This window comes from Bos taurus, chromosome 8 (assembly GCF_002263795.3).
Source record: "Bos taurus isolate L1 Dominette 01449 registration number 42190680 breed Hereford chromosome 8, ARS-UCD2.0, whole genome shotgun sequence".
NCBI classification, from domain to species: domain Eukaryota; kingdom Metazoa; phylum Chordata; class Mammalia; order Artiodactyla; family Bovidae; genus Bos; species Bos taurus.
This window is the reverse complement of record NC_037335.1, coordinates 95,094,802-95,121,578: the sequence shown is the minus strand read 5'-3', so window position 1 is coordinate 95,121,578 and position 26,777 is coordinate 95,094,802. Positions and strand designations below refer to the sequence as shown.

The 26,777-nt window shown below is 38.7% G+C and overlaps 1 protein-coding gene across 4 annotated transcripts in view; it reads right to left on the bottom strand.

Moving 5' to 3' along the window:
- SLC44A1 (solute carrier family 44 member 1) overlaps positions 1-26,777 on the bottom strand; it is a 232,341-nt gene that overhangs the window by 145,350 nt on the left and 60,214 nt on the right. For all 4 annotated transcript variants that reach the window (XM_024996304.2, XM_024996303.2, XM_059889516.1 and 1 more), the window contains exons 2-3: positions 21,619-21,708; positions 11,853-11,995 (exon numbers count right to left, since the gene is read on the bottom strand). In XM_024996304.2, the coding sequence (XP_024852072.1) occupies positions 11,853-11,995; positions 21,619-21,708 (233 nt within the window). The remainder of the gene's footprint in view (positions 1-11,852; positions 11,996-21,618; positions 21,709-26,777) is intronic.

Here is a 26,777-nt window from a genome sequence, read left to right as displayed (position 1 = left end):
TCCAAAGCTTAGCCCCAAGTTGATGCTCAAGAAATATAATTCATTAGTGAATCAATTTAATCAAATCTTTTTTTCCAGGCATTTAGGTTGTTTCCTATTTTGTTCTTAATAAAGGTTTCTAGAACACAGTAGATTTTCAATAAACGTTTGCTGAGGACTAATAAAATAATAGAATTTTAGAGACTGGTGAAGGATAATCATTTAGTAGCCAGTAATTTGATTTAAGTCATTGAGAGGAAGAGAAGTACGTCTCAGTCATATAAACATGAAGAGCTACACAGAGCTGATAAAAGGATCCTCAAAGTGAGTATTCTGGCAAATTTTCTTTACTTTTCTATTTTTTTCCCAAACAGAAACAGGTATGAACGATCAATGAGGTTTGATAACTCTTTAAAAAATCTTCAAAGAGGTATGTTTTATAATTTTTTATAAAGTTCTTCCTAAAATATATGGTTATATAGCATAGTATAGACTTAGAAAGCCTGGCAATCTGCTCATGCGTAAAGAGTAAACACATTCTTCATATGGGTATAATATCACTACCAATCCCCTAAATAATAAATAAGCCTTTATAAAAGTTAATAAGCTTTATACAGTACTGCACATCGACCATGCTGCTGCTACTGCTGTTTAGTCACTAAGTCGTGTCCGACTCTTTGTGGCCCCGTGGACTATATAGCCTGACAGCCTCCTCTGTCTATGGAAATTCCCAGGCAAGAATACTGGAATGGGTTGCCGTTTCCTTCTCCAGGGGATCTTTCTGACCCAGGGACGGAACACACATCTCCTGCTTGGCAGGTGGATTCTTTACCACTGAGCCACCTGGGAAGACTACATCAACAATACTTCAATTAAAAAAAAAAAAAAAGAAACAAGAGGGGAAAAAAAGTTAATAAGCCAGTTAGCAATCATGGGGTGGACTAAACTAGACACTGCTACTGCTGCTGCTGCTAAGTCACTTCAGTTGTGTCCGACTCTGTGCGACCCCAGAGACGGCAGCCCACCAGGCTCTGCCGTCTCTGGGATTCTCCAGGCAAGAACACTGGAGTGGGTTGCCATTTCCTTCTCCAATGCATGAAAGTGAAAAGGGAAAGTGAAGTCGCTCAGTCGTGTCTGTCTGACTCTTCAAGATCCCATGGACTGCAGCCTACCAGGCTCCTCCATCCATGGGATTTTCCAGGCAAGAGTACTGGAGTGGGTTGCCATTGCCTTCTCCGAAACTAGACACTAAGCCTATAGAATTCTGAGCTTTAGAGAGGGTAATCAGCGGCCGTTAAATTCCTGTTCTGTATTCATGTAGAGATTATAAAGTTAGAGTTTCTTTAAAATAAGACTATTGCCTATTAAAGTCAATTATCTTACTAAGAGAGTAACATCAGCTTTAAACTACCTGTTTTTCAATGAATATTTAAAACATATACAAATGGTAAAAAATGTCCAAATGTGAAATAAATATAATGCATTTCATCATTAAAATTCATATTCTTTATCTGACAGAAAAAGAAACACATAAAGATTGCCTGAAAATTATTCAAAGCCTCCAGAGATGGTATAGGTATTTTGGTTCCTTTCGAAGTTTCTTTAGTTATAACTTTATTGATTTATATAACCTGTCCTTCTTTACATGTTCTACTAAAAGTTTCCTTCATCTTTAAATGCTAGAAGTGAGAGGCCCCAAAAGCAAAAAAGGTGAGAAAGGGAATCACTGTGTAGCTTACCAGAGTGTAGCATATAATGCAAAGAGCACTAGACTAAGCATGGAGTGGAAGGCTAGTCCTGCTATTACTGTCTTCGTCAGTTCACTGACGTTTCCTAGACTCCAGTTTCTTCGCCTACAAAACGAAGGGGCTCAGTGATCTCAAGGGCCCTTACAGCAAAAACATTTTAAGCTGTGAATTTCTGAGAGATGAGACAGTTAAAGAAAAGAAGAAAAACTCACACTAGATACCCTGCTAAAGGTTATGCAGGTAATTGAAAAAGGTCTCAAGCAAAATGCCCCTGATAGATTTTACTCACACATGCATGCCATCAACCTCCTCGGAAGCCTACTTCCTGTACATCTTGTTAACACTGATTTATCTGAAATCTGAGAGGCATTTTAGGACCACAGAGCCTTTATCAGCAATAGGGACTAATGGATTCCTTAGAGAAAAGCCAAAAAGATAAAGAAGGAAGTTAGATTGGTGCAAAAAATACACCTTCAGAACCTCTGCAGAAAAATCAATATTGATAAGTGAGATATACTGGGAAATTTTCTTAGAGTAACAAAGAAAGTGGACACTAAGCTGTGTGTTAGGATTGTCTGCAGAATGGAGAACAGAGTCCTATTAATAATAAAATGCCTATATCAAAATGATTAAAAGCAATTCCCTACATACCCTCACCTGGCATTGTAATAGCCTATGTAGACTAAGAGCACTGCCACCTTGCCACAGCCTGCCCCATTCCAGGCACCCAGAAAAAGGGAGTATCCATGGTGAAAACACAATGCCTCCCCAATCATCTTGCTGCTGCTGCTGCTGCTAAGTCGTTTCAGTCGTGTCCAACTGTGTGCAACCCCATAGACGGCAGCCCACCAGGCTCCCCTGTCCCTGGGATTCTCCAGGCAAGAACACTGAAGTGGGTTGCCATTTCCTTCTCCAATGCATGAAAGTGAAAAGTGAAAGTGAAGTCGCTCAGTCGTTTCTGACTCTTAGCGACCCCATGGTCTGCAGCCTACTAGGCTCCTCCGTCCATGGTATTCTCCAGGCAAGAGCACTGGAGTGGGGTGCTATTGCCTTCTCTGCCCAATCATCTTACCAGGGGTCAAAAGAGCAAGACGCTTTGCACCGTATAGTCCTCATATATACTAATCCAGGTATCTTAGAACTAGAAGCATCTCTGCTTTATTCAATTTGGTATGGAAGATGGGGGCTTCTTTTCTGGGAACACTTTCTATAAAAATAATGATTCTCTCTGTCTAAAAATTGACATATACACTCTAAGACTAGCTTTCTGGTTTTGAAAATGATAGGCAATGTAGAATGTGGCAGAAGAGATACGTTTTTTGGAATCATCAATCTATTCAAAATATATTATTACCACCTTAATCTTTTCTACCAAAAAAATTTTTTTGGCTATAAGCCATGCCCATGCTTTATAGGACGATTACCACCAGAGCTCAGCTATAAATACAAACCACTTTCTTCTCTGGGCCTTCGTTGGTGCTCACATGTATTTGATGTGATGCTTTAAGGAGGTTACCCACTAGATAATCTTAAAGATCCCTTTCATCTCTGGCACTTTATGGTTCTAAGATAAATGAGCTTTTCCAGGTTGACCCAGCCTCAGAGTCTTATTTATAGCATTGTTTCTATGCAGAAAAATTTTACACATTTCATCCAACTGACTTAAAAATTAACTTTGGGACATAATCCATTTGAAGTTGAGGCATTCCAGTATCTCATAAAATATTGTCTGCCATGTTCCTATACATCTTTATTACTACAGTAAATACTATTTGGGGAGAAAAGAACACATAAATTAAAATGATAAAAATAAATAAATAAAATATAAACTTTTTACTACAAATAGAATTCTTATAGTCATTTTAGCATCTTAAATTTTCTGGTTAGAATAGGTCAAAGGCATTCTATTTCTCATGTCCCTCTTCAACTTCCTTCCTTCCTATTTTATTGTAATTCAACAAGCCCCTATGAAATAACTCTTGAGTACTGAAATTTGGGAGTCATACAAAACATCATGCTCCAGGGAGACAGAGCTGGGCAGTGTGGCTTTCAGACTCTAAGAGGCCCTAATTACGCCTACCTCCTATAATTCAAAATCCTCCCTTTAAATTTGGGTGTGGCCTGTGACTTGCTTCTAACCAGTAGAATATGGCAAAGGTGAGGGGTTATCACTTGCACAGTTACATTATATAATATTGTAACTTCCATCTTGCTAACAGACTCTCTTGTCTGTATCTCTCTGTACTGACATCCTCTCCTGTTGGCTTTGAAGTAAGCTGCCATATGGAGAGGCCCATGTAGCAAGCACTGAAGGTAGCCTTTGGCTGATAGCCAGTAAAGAGTTAAGGCTCTTGGTTTAACAATCATTGAGGAGTGCATGCTGCTAACAACCACCTGAGCTTGGTAGGGGAACTTCCCCAGGAGAACCCCAGCTCTAATCAACAACTTGTGGCAACCTTGTAAAAGACTGAAGCAAGAGTCCGGAAAAGCCACATCCAGATTCCTGACTCATAGGAACTGTGACATGATAAATGTCTCCTGTTGTAAGCCATTATGTTTATGCAAATACTGTTATCTAGCAACTGATCAAAATATAGGCAGAAGAGTAGCACCATATTATTAGACAACAACTTTAAGGCAACAGAAATCCAAAATAAAGTTCTGGGATAAAGGTAGCTTTGAAATATTCCATAGAGAGGGTATATACCCAAGTAACATGGTAGGTGTTGCAAGAGGGAGGGAATCAGAGGGAAGACACACTGAAACCATAATCACAGAAAACTAGTCAATCTAATCACACTAGGACCACAGCCTTGTCTAACTCAATGAAACTAAGCCATGCCCTGTGGGGCCACCTAAGATGGGTGGGTCATGGTGGACAGGTCTGATACAGTGTGGTCCACTGGAGAAGGGAATGGCAAACCACTTCAGTATTCTTGCCTTGAGAACCCCATGAACAGTATGAAAAGGCAAAATGATAGGATACTGAAAGAGGAACTCCCCAGGTCAGTAGGTGCCCAATATGCTACTGGAGATCAGCAGAGCAATAACTTCAGAAAAAATGAAGGGATGGAGACAAAGCAAAAACAACACCCAGTTGTGGATGTGACTGGTGATAGAAGCAAGATCTGATGCTGTAAAAAGCAATATTGCATAGGAACCTCGAATGTCAGGTCCATGAATCAAGGCAAATTGGAAGTGGTCAAACAGGAGATGGCAAGAGTGAACATCAACATTCTAGGCATCAGCAAACTAAAATGGACTGGAATGGGTGAATTTAACTCAGATGACCATTATAAATACTACTGCGGGCAGGAATCCCTCAGAAGAAATGGAGTAGCCATCATGGTCAAAAAAAGAGTCCGAAATGCAGTACTTGGATGCAATCTCAAAAACGACAGAATGATCTCTGTTCGTTTCCAAGGCAAACCATTCAATATCACAGTAATCCAAGTCTATGCCCCAACCAGTAACGCTGAATAAGCTGAAGTTGAAGGGTTCTATGAAGACTTACAAGACCTTTTAGAACTAACACCCAAAAAAGATGTCCTTTTCATTATAGGGGACTGGAATGCAAAAGTAGGAAGTCAAGAAACACCTGGAGTAAGAGGAAAATTTGGCCTTGGAGTATGGAATGAAGCAGGGCAAAGACTAATAGAGTTTTGCCAATAAAATGCACTGGTCATAGCAAACACTCTCTTCCAACAACACAAGAGAAGACTTTACACATGGACATCACCAGATGGTCAACACCGAAATCAGATTGATTATATTCTTTGCAGCCAAAGATGGAGAAGCTCTATACAGACAGCAAAAACAAGACCAGGTGCTGACTGTGGCTCAGATCATGAACTCCTTATTGCCAAATTCAGACTGAAATTGAAGAAAGTAGGGAAAACCACTAGACCATTCAGGTATGACCTAAATCAAATCCCTTATGATTATACAGTGGACTGAGAAATAGATTTAAGGGCCTAGATCTGATAGATAGAGTGCCTGATGAACTACGGACTGAGGTTCATGACATTGTACAGGAGACAGGGATCAAGACCATTCCCATGGAAAAGAAATGCAAAAAAGCAAAATGGCTGTGTGGGGAGGCCTTACAAATAGCTGTGAAAAGAAAGAAGCAGAAAGCAAAGGAGAAAACAAAAGATACAAGCATCTGAATGCAGAGTTCCAAAGAATAGCAAGAAGAGATAAGAAAGCCTTTCTCAGCAATCAATGTAAAGAAATAGAGGAAAACAACAGAATATGAAAGACTGTGATCTCTTCAAGAAAATTAGAGATACCAAGGGGACATTTCATGCAAAGATGGGCTCGATAAAGGACAGAAATGGTATGGACCTAACAGAAGCAGAAGATATTAAGAAGAGGTGGCAAGAATACATAGAAGAACTATACAAAAAAGATCTTCACGACCAAGATAACCACGATGGTGTGATCACTCACCTAGAGCCAGACATCCTGGAATGTGAAGTCAAGTGGGCCTTAGAAAGCATCACTACAAACAAAGCTAGTGGAGGTGATGGAATTCCAGTTGAGCTATTCCAAATCCTGAAAGATGATGCTGTGAAAGTGCTGCACTCAATATGCCAGCAAATCTGGAAAACTCAGCAGTGGCCACAGGACTGGAAAAGGGCAGTTTTCATTCCAATCCCAAAGAAAGGCAATGCCAAAGAATGCTCAAACTACCGCACAATTGCACTCATCTCACATGCTAGTAAAGTAATGCTCAAAATTCTCCAAGCCAGGCTTCAGCAATACGTGAAACATAAACTTCCAGATGTTCAAGCTGGTTTTAGAAAAGGCAGAGGAACCAGAGATCAAATTGCCAACATCCATTGGACCATGGAAAAGGCAAGAGAGTTCCAGAAAAACATCAATTTCTGCTTTATTGACTATGCCAAAGCCTTTGACTGTGTGGATCACAATAAACTGTGGAAAATTCTGAAAGAGATGGGAATACCAGACCACCTGATCTGCCTCTTGAGAAACCTATATGCAGGTCAGGAAGCAACAGTTAGAACTGGACATGGAACAACAGACTGGTTCCAAATAGGAAAAGGAGTACATCAAGGCTGTATATTGTCACCCTGCTTATTTAACTTATATGCAGAGTACATCATGTGAAATGCCGGGGTGGATGAAGCACAAGCTGGATCAAGATTGCTGGGAGAAATATCAATAACCTCAGATATGCAAGTGACACCACCCTTATGGCAGAAAGTGAAGAGGAACTCAAAAGCCTCTTGATGAAAGTGAAAGAGGAGAGTGAAAAAGTTGGCTTAAAGCTCAATATTCAGAAAACGAAGATCATGGCATCTGGTCCCATCACTTCATGGGAAATAGATGGGGAAACAGTGGAAGCAGTGTCAGACTTTATTTTGGGGGGCTCCAAAATCACTGCAGATGGTGATTGCAGCCATGCAGTTAAAAGATGCTTACTCCTTGGAAGAAAAGTTATGACCAACCTAGATAGCATATTCAAAAGCAGAGACATTACTTTGCCAACAAAGGTCTGTCTAGTCAAGGCTCTGGTTTTTCCAGTGGTCATGTATGGATGTGAGAGTTGGACTGTGAAGAAAGCTGAGCACCGAAGAATTGATGCTTTTGAACTGTGGTGTTGGAGAAGACTGTTGAGAGTCCCTTGGACTGCAAGGAGATCCAACCAGTCCATCCTGAAGGAGATCAGCCCTGGGATTTCTTTGGAAGGACTGATGCTAAAGCTGAAACTCCAGTATTTTGGCCACCTCATGCGAAGAGTTGACTCATTGGAAAAGACTCTGATGTTGGGAGGGTTTGGGGCAAGAGGAGAAGGGGACGACAGAGGATGAGATGGCTGGATGGCATCACTGACTCGATGGACGTGAGCCTGAGTGAACTCCGGGAGTTGGTGATGGACAGGGAGGCCTGGCGTGCTGCGATTCATGGGGTCGCAGAGTTGGACACAATTGAGCAACTGAACTGAATTGTTCTTTCAAGAATTCAGACTGGCAGAGAGGTATACAGCACAGAGGCTGAATCAACTGAATATTACAGAGAGTGGCACCACTGCACTGAGAAACAATGAGGGGAGATTGCAGAGGTACATGGGGTCCAGGTCATGCCAGGGCTGAGTGGGCTCATTTTCAATAGGTAACAACACAGAAGGAAAGGCTCTTGAGCAGGGAAATGACAGTAAAAAGGGCTTTAAAGAACTTAATCCTATCACAGTATAAAGGATGGAGAGAATTAGAGATAAGAAGACCAAGAATAGATGTGCTGGCACAAAGGTCTTCAGGAGAGGGCAACAAACATATGGGGGGGGGTGGGGGGGGCAGCGGTGGTTTCACACTCATGAATAATCAAAGGCATGCAAATAAAACTATAAAATACCATTCTGTGGTTGAATCAAATTTGTACAAAAACTAATAATACTAGCAAAGATAAAGCAATCTCAGACACTATCAGTGGGAATGTAAATAGAACAGACTTTACGGAAAGACAAGTCAGCAAAATGCATGAATAACCTTAAAATACTCAGATCTCAGATTCTAATTCACTAAGAACATATTCAAAAATAAATAAGTTTATTTACCCATCCAAGAAACATTTGAGTGTCTACTGCATGCCAGGTACACAGGATATAGCCGTGAACAAAACAGACCTCACCTCTGCTTTCATGAAACTTTGAAGAGACAAACATTTAACAAATACTGATGAAATAAATGTATAATTACACATATTACAGGACACAATGGAACTTAAATCATGAGCTTAAAAAATACCTTTCTGGGAAGTAACATTTATACTGAGATCTGAAAGATGAATAGAATTTAGCCACATGAAGAATAGGAGGATTTTTTTTTTTCTGAGAGGAAAAAAAACAACATTCATGAAGGCAAGAAAGTTAGCTATATTCAATATTTTAGAGGATTCATTCATTAACCCATTTAACAACTATGTGTAGAGGCCCTAGTAAGTATCAGGTACTAGGTGCTAAGGATAAGGGATGGGAGAAAAGGATCAAGGTCAAGACAAAACAGGTATAAAAAATCCTGTAGGAACGGAAGGGTGTGGTATTTGTAATAAAGCCAAAGATGTTTGTGTGAAAAAGGAGAAAATCAATACATTTGGCAGAAAAAAAAAGAGAGAGAGAATGGAATATAGGTTCAGTTCAGTTCAGTCGCTCAGTTGTGTCTGACTCTTTGTAGCCCCATGGACTGCAGCATACCCAGGCCTTCCTGTCCATCACCAACTCCTGGAGTTTACTCAAACTCATGTCCATTGAATCGGTGATGCCATCCAACCATATCATCCTCTGTCGTCCCTTTCTCTCACCTTCAATCTTTCCCAAGGTCTTTTCAAATGGGTCAGTTCTTTGCCTTAGGTGGATAAAGTATTAGAGTTTCAGCTTCAGCATCAGTCCTTCCAATGAATATTCAGGACTGATTTCCTTTAGGATTGACTGGTTGGATCTCCTTGCAGTCCAAGGGACTCTCATAAACACAAAGGCTGTCTACCTCCTTTCAAATCCAAATAGTATAGACTTACCTTAGAAAGGTACATTCAAAACCGTACTATTCATTTATAAAAAATTACCATTTATAGATAGAAATAGGCTTCCCTGATTGCTCAGATGGTAAAGAATCTGCCTGCAGTACAGGAGATCCAGGTTCAATCCATGGGTTGGGAAGATCTCCTAGAGAAGGGAATAGCTACCCACTCCAGTATTCTTGCCTAGAGAATTCCATGGACATAGGAGCCTGGCAGGCTACAATCTATGGGGTTGCAAAGAGTGGACATGATGAGTGACCTTCACTTTCACAGAGAGAAATACTTAAATGACTCAGGGCTAAAATGCTCATGTGCAAAGAAGAAGTAGAGATCAAAAATAAATTCTAACATGGATACATAAGTTAAGGCATTGCTATACTTGAGGGATTACCCTACAGCTATCCATGAGTGTGTCCCAACTATGCTAAGCGCTCAGGGAAAAGGAACCATTTTTTCAGAATAATAAGCAGGCTTTCTTTGCAAGAGGCCAAAATGTACATAGAATAATCTGAGGATTTGAAATTAAAGACTGAGTTTGTGACTGACATGTACACACTGCTATATTTAGAATGGATAACCAACAAGGATCTACTGTATAGCACATGGAACTCTGCTCAGTATTATATAACAATCTAAACAGGTAAAGAATCTGGAAAAGAAGAGATACAGGTCAATGTATAACCATCACTTTGCTTGAAAAGAACCTAAAACGAACACAACAGTGTTAATCACCTGTGTGAATGTGTGTGTGTGTGTGCATTCAATTGTGTCTAACTCTTTGTGACCCCATGGACTGTAGCCCATCAGGCTCCTCTCTCCATGGAATTTTCTAGGCAAGAATACTGGGGTAGATTGCCATTTCCTCCTCCAGGGCTCTTCCCACATCTCTTGTGCCTCCTACTCACTTATATGCCAATATAAAGTAAAATATTTCTTAAAAATTAACCAAATGAACCTCCAAAAGGTTATGGATGAACTGACAATTACACAAACTTTATGATAAGAACATGCTTGGAGTTACTAGCAAGTTAAAAGGGAGCCATAAAAATGATCATGACCGCATGTGAGCAGTAAACCCAAGGAACTAGAGTCCTTTGTCTCCTGTCTCCTCAATTATCCAAATGGTAATATCTTATGTTTGGTACATGTCAACAGCATTAAAGAGTATATAATATTTGACACTACCTTAAAAAAAAAGAAAGATATGCAAAACTCGACTATTTTTGCACTTCTCTGTGAGTCTAAAACTGTTCCAAAATGAGAAGTAAAAACAAAATGCATGGGTAGATTTGCTACAGCAAATAACACAAAGCCTAAAATTTGTGTTAATTTCATAAAGCAAACAAAAAGAAGGACAAATGAAATAATCCTCCAAATTACGCTCTCAAGTCCAATTTTTACTTCTCCTGTTAAGGGACGCAGGTACCTATCAAGAGAAAAGCTCATGGTCTGTCTTGGACAGTCCACTGCCCATCAGACTTCTGGGGAGGTGATTTCAACCTCTCTAAGCCTTTGCTACCCCCCTCCCACAGGTTGGTATCATATACTTCTTGACTATTGCATTCTATACAAATATTCATTATTACTATTTAAAAATTTTTATTTGAACTGCATTATTCCTTCATTAAATGGAGAAATATCTTTTAAGATTAACTATTTGGGTTTTTTCAAGTTTTTTAATTTATCAAATTAATCTACTTTAGTAGGGGCCCAGATTTAATCAACATACTTATCTAACAATAAATAGAGTTATTATATCTCTCAAAATATTATAGAACTACAGTCTAAAAAATGTTTTTATTTGCAATAGCCTTCTCCTATAAAGTTCACTAATGGAATTGGCTAACCTTAAAATTAGTGTGGTTAATTCTAAAGACCTGTATTTATTTATTAGACCTGTCTAATAAAGTTTGATGGGCATAAATACACAGTTTGGAACAAATATATTGACATCATACATACAATACATTTGATAAGATGTCTTTTTCCCCATAGACAGTAAAAATGAAATAATAGCTCTTTTGAAGAAAAGAGGTGATTAAGTCAGGAATTTCAAGAAATGCAAAACCTGAACCTTGAAAACCCGAATGAAATTTCAAAGTCTGACAAAGAAAATATATCTTTTATAAAATTGGAAATCAGTGTGTACTTATAAATGATGCACCACAAAATGTTTCATTATAACTTTACTGTGTCAAAATCCATTATCCATCTGCCTTCCATCAAGCAGTCTAAGGAAGAAAAATATTATATTGTTTTCTGGGTTAAAACTTCATGTACAGCCTACAGGCTAACGGGAAAACAGAGCAGGAGTACAAGAGTAACTCTCTCAAATCATGCATTTACTCATTAAAACCTCAAGGTAGGCCATTTTAACAAGGCACCTAATTTTGTTTCCTGGTGAATGTATTTATAGATCAAAACCAGAAATGATTCAAGTGGACAGTTAAAAAAAAAACCAACAGGAAGCATATAAAAATAATATTCAGTAAGATATTATCTTTATAACAGTAAAAAAAAAAAGCAGGATGCCCCCTCCCCTTTCAAGTTCCCACAGTGTTCACCATTCAGGCACAGGCTACTCACTTCCGATGGGTGTGGTCCATGCCACTGTTTGGTATTGCTTCCAACTCTGCATTTTTCTGCCCACAGATATTTCCATAGCTGTCGTATCCTGATACTAGTCTTGCTGCTGCACCTGTTGCTACTGAAAAGCCACAAATAAATCCCTAGAGGAAAAAACAGAAAAAAACATACAAATAAACCATTTCAATAGCAACAGCCACTACTTGATACGATAATGAGCTTCTTTTGTCCGCTGAAGGGAACAAAGAGCTCTCTTTCCTTATTGCAAACACTATTCCACTGTTTTCCTTGGGTTTCACATAAGCTGTACAAAGAAGTCCACAGGGAAACACTATTTACTACAATAACAAAACAAATCTCAAGCTTTTACATCGTAAGTATGTCTTTGCATTTTATAATAATAATAATAGCAGCTTCTTTGTACTGAACACCTGCTCGATGCCAGGATCTGTACCAGCTGCTCACCATACATTATCTCTAATCCTCATGATGGGGAAACTGAGGCCCAGAGAGGGTAAATAAGTCATCCAAGGCCATAGAAGCTAGTAAAGATCAGGGCATAAGACTCAAACCTAGCTTTCTTCATTCTTTAAATTTTTTTTTAATATTTATTTATTTGACTATACTGGATCTTAGCTGTAGCATGTGGGATCTAGTTCCCTGACCAGGGACTGAAGCCAGAGCCCCCTGCATTGGGAGTTCGCAGCCTTAGCCACTGGACCACCTGGGAAGTCCCTATTCTTTAGTTTTATTTGGTTGTCAAAGAGTTCTGGTAAATAAAGAATAGCAACAGATGAAAGACAAAAACTCAAAGAACAATAGGTATGTGGGTTTCGAATTATCACTTCAGTACACACAACACTTCTGTTTTCTTCCTGCAATAAAGTTGTGTAGAAGCCAAAGAATTATACCGTGAAGTACATTCACGCTCTGAATATTGGCGACTCAAGGACAGGGAGGCCCTGGGTCCATGTGCCACAGAGGTCACTTCATTTCATGGGGATATGCTTCACCACAGTACCAACGGCGAATGGTACTCGCTTCAGAACTGCATCATGTTTGCCAAGTCAAGTATGCATTGATCAAAGCAAAGCAATAAACCCTACACTCAGCTGCAGGCTACTGGGCATAAGAACAGGAAATAAGGTGAGTCACTATTATTAAACTGAATTGGAAGAAAAGACAGAGGTTAAGATATATTCTCGCAATGCGGTCACTAAAAGATTGAGTTTCTGTTATCTTTAACAAAAGACACTAAGGTTAATGGCGAACCTTTCCAATACAGTTCTTTAACGAGAGGCATCATAGAGTAATAGAAAGAGGATCCAAAAAGATCTGGATTCAAACCCTCACTCTACTATTTACCACCTATATAACCTTGATCCATTTACCTTTTTAGACTGTTTCTTCCTCATCTCTGACAAAAAATAATATCAACTGTTTCACAGCCAAACGATGGGGCCTCCATGAGATAACACATTTCTAACTTGTAGCTGGCCCTGTACACAGCAGGTAGTCAATATACTGTAGCTGCTAACGAAAAAGTCAGACTAAAGAAGTTGATAACAGTAATTGCAGATTAACTAAAAATCCCTTCAGTTCTAAATTTTGGGAAAAAATGTTCTAGGGGGTGGGGAGGGGGAGAAGTGAGAAATACTATCAGTCATTTCGTCATTACAGAGAAACATTCGGACCACAATTACCATCTTTCACTACTGGTCTAAAATAGCAAAGCCCTTGCATAATTAAAAGGTTATGTTCTTCTTTCACTTTTTATAGAAACGTTCTTCTTAGGTTTGATAAGTACTTTGTGTTACAGATGGCCTTCAATGGTTCCTGAAGTCCCTTTATGATCATTTTTAACAGTACTGTTGGAAACATACATGTGCGTGTTTTTGTGTATGTGTGTGTTTGTGTTTTTTAGTTATAGGCCACCTCATATCCCTCTGGGATGTAGGCAGAGTATAAATTATAAATGTTTCACGTATATGGTAAAATGGAACACTGACATATTTTCACATAGGCCATTTAAACTTTTTAGTAGCTTCCCAAAGCATTAGAGTGGAGAGGGTGAGAAGCTGTAGGAAGGAAAGGAAGGGGAACAGGAAGCTAGTAAGAGACGGAGAAACCATGACTGTTATCCTGGAGATGTCTCATGGTACAAGAAGTGACAATGGAGAACTAGGCCAAATATAATTAAAAAGACAATCTCCTTTTTAAAAAAAAAATTGTGAAATCCAAATGCAGGAAGCAATATAGTTTCAGATGAGAAAAAAATGTGGTACATGAAATTAAAATAGGGTGAGAGAAACTTTACAGAATGTACTCTTTAATTCAATGGCTCCAAGAGGCAGGTAGAGTGTTATTTAGCAGAAGGAAATCACATTAATGAATTAAGTTGTAAGGGGGATAAGGAAAGCTTTTATACACCTATAGTAGAGAGCAATCACCAGAGAGAAAAGAAGTCTATTCATAAGGAATAGAATCATGGTTAAGAACTTAAAATGACTGAGCTACTGAAGTGCTTTCAGAACTGCTATTTCAAGAGAGAGTGAGAAGGAGCAGACAAATCTAATCACAAATAGGAGGTGATTCAAATCAGATAAAGAGACCAGAGATGGTAGATCACAGGCAAGATCTGGCAACTAATAAGTGTATATTGCTTACGTGGGAGAAAAACAGTCTGCTAATTACTGGACTGTGTTCATCTCCCCTTCACATCACAAGTTTAGTTCAATTTAAGTAAGAGTTTTGGCTTAGTTTCACTCACTCTTAGTCAAAAAAAAAGGACACGTTTCATTTCACAAGCAATGTCTGAATTTCACACATGAAGCCTTTACCACACCACTGAGCAAGGCAGAGGTCTTAGCTTTGCTCTGAAGAAAAGAAAAGTCAACAAAACATGCATGAGGGGTGGGGAGGGAGTATGAATATGGCATTGTGTTTCAAGATAAAAAGACTTTAGGCTTACAGCCTTCTCCCAGGGATTAATGAAAATATATTCAGAATTTTTTTCTCAAAGACTACCTCTCTTACCCCAAACAACACTTGGAGTCAGTCTGCTAGTAACTAACGTCAAACCTTAGAGTAACACTTGGCTTCTGTTCCTCCTTTTCCAAGAACTCTGAGACCAGGAGGCTATTAGGACCCAGCAAACAGCATAGGATTAGAAAGTCTGATGCAGAACTAATACTTACGCAAACAAATTTCAAAAACAAATTTAAAAGCTTTGGCAATCTGCCAGATTTCAGGATTTCTTTAAAGTTTAATGGGATATATTACTCTAAGAAAGAGGGAAGAAGGAAAAAACAAGAATGGTTGGAAGTCTAGGAAATATCAAGTTCACCCTGAAAGAACTGAGATATTCTCAAAAGAAAAATATAATAATGGGGCCTGAGGAAGCTAAAATCAGAGAGGCTATTTCATGGGCAGCCTGAGCAATTAAAAAAACATAGACAAAGAATATGTACTGAGAACTGAAACCAGCAGCAAATACTCATGACCCCAGGTAAGTCTCTTTATCACTTTAAATTCTCTGAGGCTCAGTCTCCTTACCTGTCACTAGGAATGAATTAGATTAATCTCAAAAGTCTTTTCTGATTCCTAAATTTTATGATTCTAAGGAAAACTATTAATAGAAACAGAGTCAACTTTTTTAGGCTATACTTCCAGGGAGAAGTATGGGCCCATTTGATCCACTGTAATGACTGAGCATGCGGTATGTACAGGTGGCGAGGAAGAGTAAATTAAAAGTAAATGGATTTAACTGTACATTTAAAAATAGTCAAAATAATAAATTCTAAGTTATGTATGTGTGTATGTGTGTGTGTGCTCAGTTGCTCAGTGGTGTCTGACTCTTTTGCAACCCCATGGACTGTAGCCTGCCAGACTCCCTTGTCCATGGGATTTTCCAGGCAAGAATACTGGAGTGAGTTGTCATTGCCTTCTCCAGGGGATCTTTCCAACCCAGGGACGGAACTGGCGTCTCCTGCATTAGAAGTGGATTCTTGACCGCTGAGCTACCAGGGAAAATGAAGTTATGTATATTTTACCACAATAATAAAAAAAGAAAAACCAAAGGATTTAACAGAGAGCAGGCAGTCATTTTGGATCAGGTGACCTTAAGGTAATTTCTGGCATGCTGTTCTTCCTATTCTATGATCCTGGCAAAGCACAGCCCATCACACAGGTGACTAAACACTTCAGTGAGTCTTTGAGTCTTTCCCTTTGTGCTGCCTGCTGCACAATAGTTAATGAGGTAGAAACACTACGCTCCGAGAACTAGACGAAGACTATAAAATAAAAAAGGTCCTTGAAAGCAGTCTGAAGGGACGACCTATGCAATAATGGCTCTAAAATTCAGCTCTAGCCCAGATCATTCTCCAAAATTCCAACTCTGTATTTCCAACTGCTTATCCCTACCCACACACCCTACATGTCCACAATTCAGTTCCTTCCACGTTTCCCCAAACCAGTTTCTCTTCCGGCATATGTCCCATCTCCATCAGAAGCACCATTTCTGACTAGACTGCACAGCTAAGATACAGAGGGAGAGGACTCTAGCTTTCTAATTCTGCACTAGAAGAAAAATGCTAAACTCTTTGCTCGAAGAGTCTGAAATACTGAATAGACAACATTTAACTGGCAGGTGAGGTTACAGGTCCATGTTCTCAGCAACAACTTCTATTGTTCCCAATGCCAGGCAACAAAGAAGGGACTGTCTCTCGAGGCCTTGCCTTCTTCCTCTTCTCTCCTGGGTTCAATGCTGCCACCATGTAATCTTAGACAAATTATTTAACATATCCCTGTGCCCCCTTATCTGTAAAATGGGAATGATGATAACCAGAGTAGCACTGAGCAGTTGTGAAAATTAAATCTGTGTTGAGTGCAGAGAATAGTACCCAGTCCATAGTAAGCAGCAATAATGATTAAGAATAAGTTGTATGAGTTGTCTGTATCTTCTGTCTTTCAAAGTATGTACTCCTTTTAGGACCCTCCTCATATATATATATATACATACATATATATATATATAATTTTATTTATTTATTTATTTTTGGCTGTGCTGGGTCTTCATTGCTGTGTGGGCTTTTCTCTAGTTTCAGAAAACAGGGGCTAATTTCCAGTTGGGGTGAACAGGCTTCTCATTGAGGTAGCTTTTCTTGTTGTGGAACACAGGCTCTAGGGCATGTGGGCTTCAGTGGTTGAGGCATGTGGGCTCAGTAGTTGTAGCACATGGGCTTAGCTGATCTGTAGCATGTGGGATCTTCCCAGATCAGGGATCAAACCTGCATCTCCAGTATTGGCATGCAGATTCTTCACCTGAGCCACTAGGGGAGCCCCAGCTTTCTCTTTATCCTGACTTTTGTGGTACGATGACCTGGGCAGATTTGGTCCAAGTGAATCTCTTTTCTCTCCTCTTTTCACATATACCTCTCCTTGGAACAGAATGAAGTCAGCCTAACTAAGGTGGGAAGAACCTTGCGCTCATGTGGCCCAAGCTTCATTCCACAAGCCATGCTTATTAAGGAATTCTTTATTGGTAATCATGACTGCTTGGGTACTAAGAGTTGTACTTTGTCTATCCATCCTACTCTTGCTCCTTCATGTGCACAGAAACTGTGGTTTGGAACCTACAAGGAGCTGGAGAAGGATCTGAGCTGAAAAAAGCTTATACTGAATCATATACATATCCCATAACATAATCCCTTAGTATCCCACTTGCCTGCAACACTGATGACATCAAACATTATTAATTCCACTTCTTCAATCTGTCTCCTGCTCTCTCTTACTACTTCTTTATTTCAGGTTTTTTTTTTTACCTCTTATTTAGACTTATCTGAACCATTGCATCAGCATCCAAAGTGGTGGCCTGAAATCTCTTCCCCCTTTACAATGACTTTACATTTACACTGGCTACCAGGGCCATCTTTCTAAACCCAGGCATATCATTTCTTGCTTAAAACTGCAATTGTATATCATTGCCTACAACAGTGGGTCTCAACCCTGGATGAATATTAGAATCAAAGAGATTAAATCCGATTCAATGGGGTGGGGCCCAGAAATGAGTATTTTTATTTTAATCCCAGCAAATTCTAATATGCAGGTAGTGTTGAGAACCACTTGTTTACTACCTTAATGGAAAACAGAAATTAAGAGGTACAATTCAACATGTAATTTTTTAGAACAGGGTAAGCATATATCCAATGATTTCAAAATACCAAATAAGCTCCAATCTAGGAGATGATAACTCTCACAAAGACTGACAGAAATTTACTTTAAAAAAATCCTGTTTCTAGACAATTCAAGCATGAAAAATATTTTAAAAGTAAGAGAAGAAACAAAAGAGAAGTACACATATTTATGATGAGATGAACATGTGTAAATAAAAAGATTTAGTGGTAAAAATGAGTGAAAGATGACAAGATCTTAAAATATTTCAGAACTAGAGAGTAGATACCAAGGAGTGAGCAAAGAACTGCAAGTTAAGAGCAGTGAGTAAAGATATGGTTTGAATGATAGGCTGTAAGAGGATTGAAAAAGAAAACGCCTACAAAAGCAGAAGCAACTGGCCATTAAATGAAAAGAATATAGGCAGAAAATTCCAGTTCCTTTTCTATTTTTGCCTCTCATGGGCAGCAGTATATTCTTAGATAAGCTAATATTCACTATACTTTGCCTGTAAACTGGGTGTAAAACTCATTTTATAGGGTAATTGGGAGAATTTAGTGAGATAAATATATATATATGATAGCATCAAGCCCATAATAATGCTCAAAAAATATTTGTTGACTGTTTCTCTTAAAGGTACTACAGAATGAAATCTAAAGACAAAAATGAAATGCAACTCTTAAAAAACATACAAGGCTTTCCTAGTGGCTCAGTCGGTAAAGAATTCATCTGCAATGCAGGAGACCATCTGCAATGCAGGAAATCCGGGTTCCATTCCTGCGTTGGGAAGATTCCCTGGAAAAGGAAATGGCAACCTACTCCAGTATTCTTGCCTGGGAAATCCCATGGCCAGAGGAGCCTGGTGGGTTACAGTCAACAGGGTCACAAGAGTCAGACAAGACTTAGTGACTAAACTGCCATCACCAAAAACATACAAAACAAATATTCAGAGGACAAAAAAATTTTAGTCTACTATTGTGCCAGTAAGGTAGGCAACAGAACTTTGAGATTTCTCCAGTTTCCACAGGGTAAAATTTGATGTTAGCTCTACTCCAAGGAATGGTAATAAAAAAGAAACACTCCAAAGCAAATAACACTATGCCTGCATTTAAAAGTGCACACAATGGGTCTTAATTACCACCATACTGAAATCAACATTACATTAATTACCATTGCATTAAAGCATTTCAGTAAACAAATAGCTCCTGACTCTCCAGTCACTCCCAAATCAGCCTATTAACATCAGTGATTGCACTTTCCTGAGCTATTTTAGCACAGAAAATCAAAAGCACCTTGGGAGGTAGGTACATATTTTTATAAACATAATTTTGAAAGGTCAGCTGCTATTTGTCCCAGAGTGAAACTCAGGAGGCAAGGAGAGGTTGTGGACCAGTTCTGTTAGCAAAGAATGTCTCCTCCACCCCTGGACGCTGCATTTCAGTTTCTACTCCCTTAAACTAAGTAGATTCTTGAACAAGTAATTCTAATGTTTTCTAAATATCCTAGATTTGGTGAAACTGAGACATCTATTATTTTTAAAACTAACACTTTTATTTTACTGAATGTGTTATATCTCATCAAAGTTCCCTGTTTTCTTTTCCTTGGTTCAGGAGCTGGACTGGTGTCCACACTTCTACCCATTAGCCATGAAAAGGGTTGTTCTCAAATGATGTTTGCGAGGTAGGCAGTTGCAGAGAGACACAGAATAAGATTACCTAAAAAGTAGTAATAATGAAAAATAATAAGATATCTTTAAAAAAAAAAGGTATGGGGAAAAGATTAAACACTCACACTTGAGAGGGAAAGAAAAAAAACGTGCCTACGGTAGCAGATCATGGCATCTGGCCCATCACTTCGTGGCAAATAGATGGGAAAACAATCGAAACAGTGACAGACTTCATTTTGGGGGGCTCCAAACTCACTGCAGATAGTGACTGCAGCCATGAAATTAAAAGATGCTTGCTCCTTGGAAGAAAAGCTATGACCAACCTAGATAGCATATTAAAAAGCAGAGACATTACTTTGCCAACAAAGGTCCATCTAGTCAAAGCTATGGTTTTTCCAGTGGTCATGTATGGATGTGAGAGTTGGACTATAATGAATATTGAGCATTGAAGAACTGATCTTTTTGAACTGTGGTGTTGGAGAAGACTCTTGAGAGTCCCTTGGATAGCAAGATTAAACCAGTCCATCCTAAAGGAAATCAGTCCTGAATATTCATTGGAAGGACTGATGCTGAAGCTGAAACTCCAATACTTTGGCCACCTGATGTGAAGAACTGACTCATTTGAAAAGACCCTGATGCTGGTAAAGATTGAAGGCGGGAGAAGGGGACAACAGAGGATGAGATGGTTCGATGGCATCGCTGACTTGATGGACATGAGTTTGAGCAAACTTTGGGAGTTGGTGATGGACAGGGAAGCCTGGCATGCTGCAGTCCACAGGGTTGCAAAGAGTCAGACATGACTGAGCGACTGAACTGAACTGAAGGTAGCGTAATTGTGTTTGGAGTTGCAAAGACTAAGAAAGAGAGAACAATACTGTCTGCGCAATTCCCTTGAGGGAGAAACAAGGTGACGGAAAAGAGCACTGGCCTGGATGGTAAGAGACTGGGCTCTGTTCCCAGCTCTGCCGTTAACTAGCGGTGTGGCCTCGGGATGGTCACTTTCATCTCTGTGGTGTGATGTTCTTGATGTGTATAATGAGGGTGATGGACCAGATGATGATTTCTAAATGCTTTCTAGCTTAAAATATCAGCTAGCTGTAAAAGGGCTGCTTTCTACCTCTTGTCCAGCCCAGTACAACGGCAGTGACACTAAAGTCCCTGAAGCCTGTGTGGAAACTCCTGCAGGGCAGACCGGGGATGCAATCTGAATAAACACAGCCCCAACACTTTGCACCAGGGACTCTGCTCATCCATCCTCCATATCCATTGGAAAATCACCAGCTCCCATGATCCCCGACTGAGAAATGCCACTTATTTCCGTAGGCACAGCAGGCAGCAGGAGCCTAATATGGGTAGAAGGAGGAAGAAGCAGGGAGCAACCAGACTCCCCTCTAAGAAGAACTAAAAAAAAAAATGTCACAACTGGGAGCATTGTAGACATCATCAAGAAAAACCTCTAATTTTATAGAAAGGCACATCAAGTCCCTGAAAGAAACTGACTGGCAAAAAAAAAAATAACCATCAGGACTGTGTGACTGGGTTGGATAAACACTCAGGACCCAACTCCATGACCACTGCTCTGCTCAACACTTGCATCAAGCTTAGAGTTCATGGATATTTATTTTAAAGGCTTTCTGAAATGATCTAGTCAAAGAGAGAGTTTCAATTATTCCTTAATTTTGATCTCAGTTCTCATACAAACCAAAAAAAAAAAAAAGTCAAGGGGTACCAAATACCACTTAACTGTATGGGAAAAAAAATAACCTAATTCTATGGTATCCTAGAACTTCCAGTTATAAGCAATTCAAGAGGGATTATTCATTTACAAATATAAATAAATATCTAAATAACAAGTTCCCTCTTCAAACCAACTCCCCATCATCCCCTTGAATCATGGGTTCATGTTCTGAGGATCTGTGAGCTTCTTACCATCCCAATGCAGAAGAGGATAAAAAGCAGCAGCCACGGTATGTCTGTGCAGCTACGGTCCTCCAGCGGCTTCCATTCTCGCTTGGAGCTCTAATTGAAAACACAAAATAAGAGAGTGGTAAATGTGAATTTTAGTTGAAGTGAGGAAGGCGCAAACATAACACTGATAGCTAAAACCCTGAACCTTTAAGATGCAACTCAAATATTTGTCACTTTTCTGTGAATTTTACCCTAATACCCATCTCTCTTCCTAGCCAGGATTGATTTCAGTGTTTTGTTGGTACCTCTATTAGAGCAGTTAGCATGCTGAATTACTACCACTAAGATGTGTCCCTAGCAGAACGTGAGCTTTGCATAAGAGACCACTTCTCATTTCCCAGCATCTAACACGATGCCTGAGGGTTCGTGGTATGTGGTCAGTATAGACTTTTTTAAATGAATAAACAAATTCTTCCAACGTCAGTCTTAGTGGTAGCTTTTTCTTTGCGTGACTTTTGCCAGACTTAAAAATGTAGAACATGCTTTTCTGCACGTTCTCATCTAGGAAGGAAGCTGAGTAAAATGAATTTCTATTGAAGGCGTGGGAAACTTACAGGAAAAGTTCTGCAAAAAGAAGTCTAGGGCCTCCAGTGGCTTCCATGACAAGATACAGGAAACTATCCAGAAGGCTTGTCAGGAGGAAGGACACTAGCAGAAGGAGGCTGGAGATAAGGGAACCCTCTAGTATAATTAGTATTTAGAGTTCAAGAATGAGGACCCAGGGACTTCCCTGGTGGTCCAGTGGATAACACTTCACGCCTTCAATGCAGGGGACCTGGGTTCCATCCCTGGTTGGGGAACTAAGATTCTACATACACAATTAGGTCCACATGCCACAATTAAAGAAGTCTGAGCTGTTCCAACAAAGAACCAGTGCAGCCAAAATAAATACTAAAAATGTTTAATTGAAAAAGAAAAAACCTATAAAAAAGAGTTGGGACAGACACAGTTCTCAATCAAGTTTGCTTAGCTTTTCCTCCTTCTAAAAAAAATAATTTTTAACTTTGACAAACTGATGAAAGCTACAGATCCTTTTCTTAGGAGGTAAGCATGTAGCTGCATAATTTTCTTAAAAAGTTTAGGGAATTGAGACCCCAGGTTACAAAACTCAACTTTAAAGCATCTGCCTATTGATGTTAAGAGCAAAAATTTGGAGCTACAACCACTCCTTGCTGACCCCCTAAATGCTAACCAGACAAACTCCTTTTCTTTTCAGTGCCTTAGACTCTGAGTTGTTCAACAACGATAACAAAAACCCCACCACCCTTGAGAGCTTGTTCCCAAACACCCACACAAGAAAAAAAAAGAGCACTAGTTAGTCATGGGAAAAAACCTTACCCTGAGACTCTAACTAGCATTAAAAACCAAGTGCAAGTAGGCAGTTTTTTCCAGAGGAATGTAGCACTATGGAGAATGGATAAAGGACTCTGTCCTCTCCTTAGCTCTGTCATTAGGTAGTTAAACAATTTTAGATAAATCACTTCATCTCTCTGGGTGGCAGGAAGAAGTGAGATTAAATCTCTTAGGTTCCTTCCGGTTCTAAAAATCTATGATCAGGAATGCAGTTTTGTGAAGACGCGTGCAATGACAAAAAAAAAAAAAAAAACCTGCAAAAATAATTTGACATTATTCCCAGTTTTATTCAAATAAGAATGCCTGTATTGTGGGCTGTGTTTTGGAAGACAGTTGCTTCCAGTATGAAAAAGAATGTTTCTTTGTATTAAATAATTTCAGTCTTGAATAATGTCCATTACAGTAAAATTACTTACAAACACAGAATTTGGACACCTCTTTGAAATTCATTAAATTTACACTAAGGTGATTTCCAGAACAAGGGCTACTTTGAAATACTAGTTTGCTTATTTTAACAAACAGTATGTACCAGGGGAAGGAGGGGGAACAAGTCTGAGTGAGCATTCTCTTTATCCACAACTTTTTTTTTTTTTAGTATCTTTAATTTAGACCAACATTCACGTTTAATGCTTAAATTTTCACCTATAACATAAACATGGCAGAATTTCATTTTGACCAAAAAAACACAATGATTCAATATTTCAAGAATTCAATTTACTGTGGGCAATTTCTGGGCCAAATACATAGAAAACCTCTCACTGGGGATGAGAAGTGGAGAGAGGATAGGGGTTAAATAAAAAACAGTCACAAAGTGGATCAGAAGAATACAAAAAATGGGTGTGGTCACCCTCACTCAGATAAAGAAAAGCTTTCCCAGGAAGGGCAGTTTATCTCATTGGCTATGTTGAGAATTAGATGTGACCATCTATCACATAGGAAACACTAACTCTTGGTTATAATTCTTATTCACCAATATTCACTTTTCAGTTAACCTTCTCCCTATTGTTAAATATCCCCTTACCATGTGGACCCTTTCATTGAAATAGAATATTAGACTCACCTTTCCCCTTCTATTTAATAAAACTTCAACTTAATGGTGGCATCTTTCATTGTAGCTACTGTTTTTAAAGCTCTCAGTTACTGATTCCTATTAAATAGGCACTATACCCAAAGCTTTACACACATTACGTTTAAAACAGCTCTCTGATGCAGGTATCATCTTTATTGCACAGCTAAGAAACTCAGGCCCAAAAGTTAAATTATCAGACCAAGGTTTCACAACTGTGCAGTTGAGATCTGAACCCAAGTCTGCGGCCACAAAGCCAAATCCAGTGAGAATATCATTCATTTTGCACTTAGTCAGTAAAGAGCAAAAATACCTACATTAGTTTTTCCTCACACTGCAAACTTTGCCCATACTGCAAACTGCAACCCAATAATTTAAAATTCTATAGGCACAGAGAAAAAGAGTGATATGTTTTATAAGCCATGAAATTTCTCAAGCGAGTCAGGAAACCCAACAGTTGAAAAAATTTAAATGATTCTTTAACAGACTTAACCAAGTGGTAACTGGATTTAATGCTGTCTGTTTCTTTCAATTAAAATCCACATAGACCTAGAAAAAGTAAAATGTTTTCAAAAGCACTTTTTAAATGTGATTTTTATCCCTTTCTCAAATTCTGCATAAGGTTAATACAGGCTGTCAATCAGTGTTAGTTTAGGTCTCTTCCCATTCACAGAATCTTACATTTCAGGAACTAAATAAGACCAAAGGAAAATACAGTGCAAGTCTTTAAGTGACTAAGGGAAAAGAAAGAGACTTGCCTTGACTTGCTCAAGATCAACTGCTTTGATCTTCAAAACAATTCTGTTAGTTATCATTATACAGTCCCAGTTTTTCAGCTTTGTAAAAGAGAAAACCAAGGTTCAGAGAAAATTAGTGGAAAATTCATTACTGAAATCGGAGGCCTCTAGTAGAGAGGTGGAAACTATAAGAATTAAGAAAACATTAAAACAAAAAACAAAAAACATAATAACAGAGATGAAGAATGCCTTTGTCAGGTTCATCAGTAAACTAAACACTTCCAAGTAAAGCTCAATAAATTCAAGGATAGTCAACAGAAATTACCCAAAGTGAAACACAAAGAAAAAGAAAATTAAAATTAAAAACCCAGAACATAATAATATCAAATGGTCTAACATGTGTAACTGTAACCCCAGAAAAGTAAATGGAGCCGAGGAAATGTTAGAAGAAATACTAACAGAATTTTCCAAAAATAAGAAATCAAAGCATAGATCCAAGAAGCTGAGAGAATTCCAAGCAGGATAAATACAACACACACATGTACACAAACATACCCTACACAAACTATATTCAAACAGTTGAAAACCAAATACAGAGACATCATTTTGATGGCAGCAAGAGGGAGGAAAGGGCAGACTGTAAACAAAGAGGCAAACATTAAGCAAACTTCTTATCAGAAATTGTGCAAAGCAAAAACACCATGGGATGACATCCTTCAATTACTGAAAGAATTAAAAAGAAAAAATAAAAGCGTTAACTCAGAATTTTATACCCAGAGAAAATGACTCTCAGAAATGAAGACTTTTTCAACAAAACCTAAGAGAATTTATCAGCAGCAAATTGAAGTACAAAAAATGTTATTCAAGCAGAAGAATATGAGACAAACTTGGATATTACACAAAGAAATAAAGACTTCCAAAAACAGGTAAAATGAAGTTTTTAACTTTTTCATAATCAAGTATTTTGCAAATAAGGGTGTAAATATTTGTGCATAACAGCATTCACATTACAGTCTTCCTGCACACTCTACAAGATTAATAACCTAGAAAGCAGAATTACAATTTTTAATACTAGTACTAGACCATAAAAAATAAATTTAAGTCAGATCACAGCTGATGTCTGCCTGATGTTTGTATTATATTCATATCCTTAAAGTTAGGGAGGAACAATGTTTAACTTCTTCACATTCCTTCCTACATTTTACACATCACAGATTGTAAAACAAAACAAAACCAACTTCCATATCTCTTTCAGAAGTCATAGTACAGGTAACTACATCCTAGACTTCACATGCACCATGAGCCCTAACAGCTAAAACCAAGGCTTTCTGATGAATTTGATTTCATAGGGGTGTGCATTTTTTAGGAAATAAATCCTGTGAAAAGTTCTGTCTTAGATTTCCATGTTATTTCAAGTGAAGATACAGTTGTTGAGTAAATGTTTTTGTAGATAACAGTCACTCACAAAGGTTTTGACAAGTGATATGTTACAACCAGTAAATCAAATCAGGCATCATTGGAGGGCATCAGCAGTGACAGGACAGGCAAGGTGGACCAAGCCAGGGAACCACCCAGGCAGGAAAAGGTCTGACAGATGTGAATCTAGTTCACAGAAACAGGCGGGGCTGGAAGACATAAAAGCATCAGAGAGGAAATAGCAACAATCCAGACTTAAGACAAAAAGTCGGTGAGGTCTCAAATTTGGAAACTGCAGGGTCCAAACTCCAGGATGTCAAAGATCCAGGTGATACCTAACGGCAAAGACCGAATGCCCCCTGTCCTCTTTTTATACTCGGCATACTGTCTGTATGCCTTTCTTCTAATCAAGACTGACATACAAAGATTCCCAAAAGACTCCTATCATAACTCAGTAACACTATTACCTAGTGCTATGAGTCTTTCTTTGATCCATGAGATTTTTGAAACATGATGTGACAATAATGAAAAATGTGCTTTTAAACAAT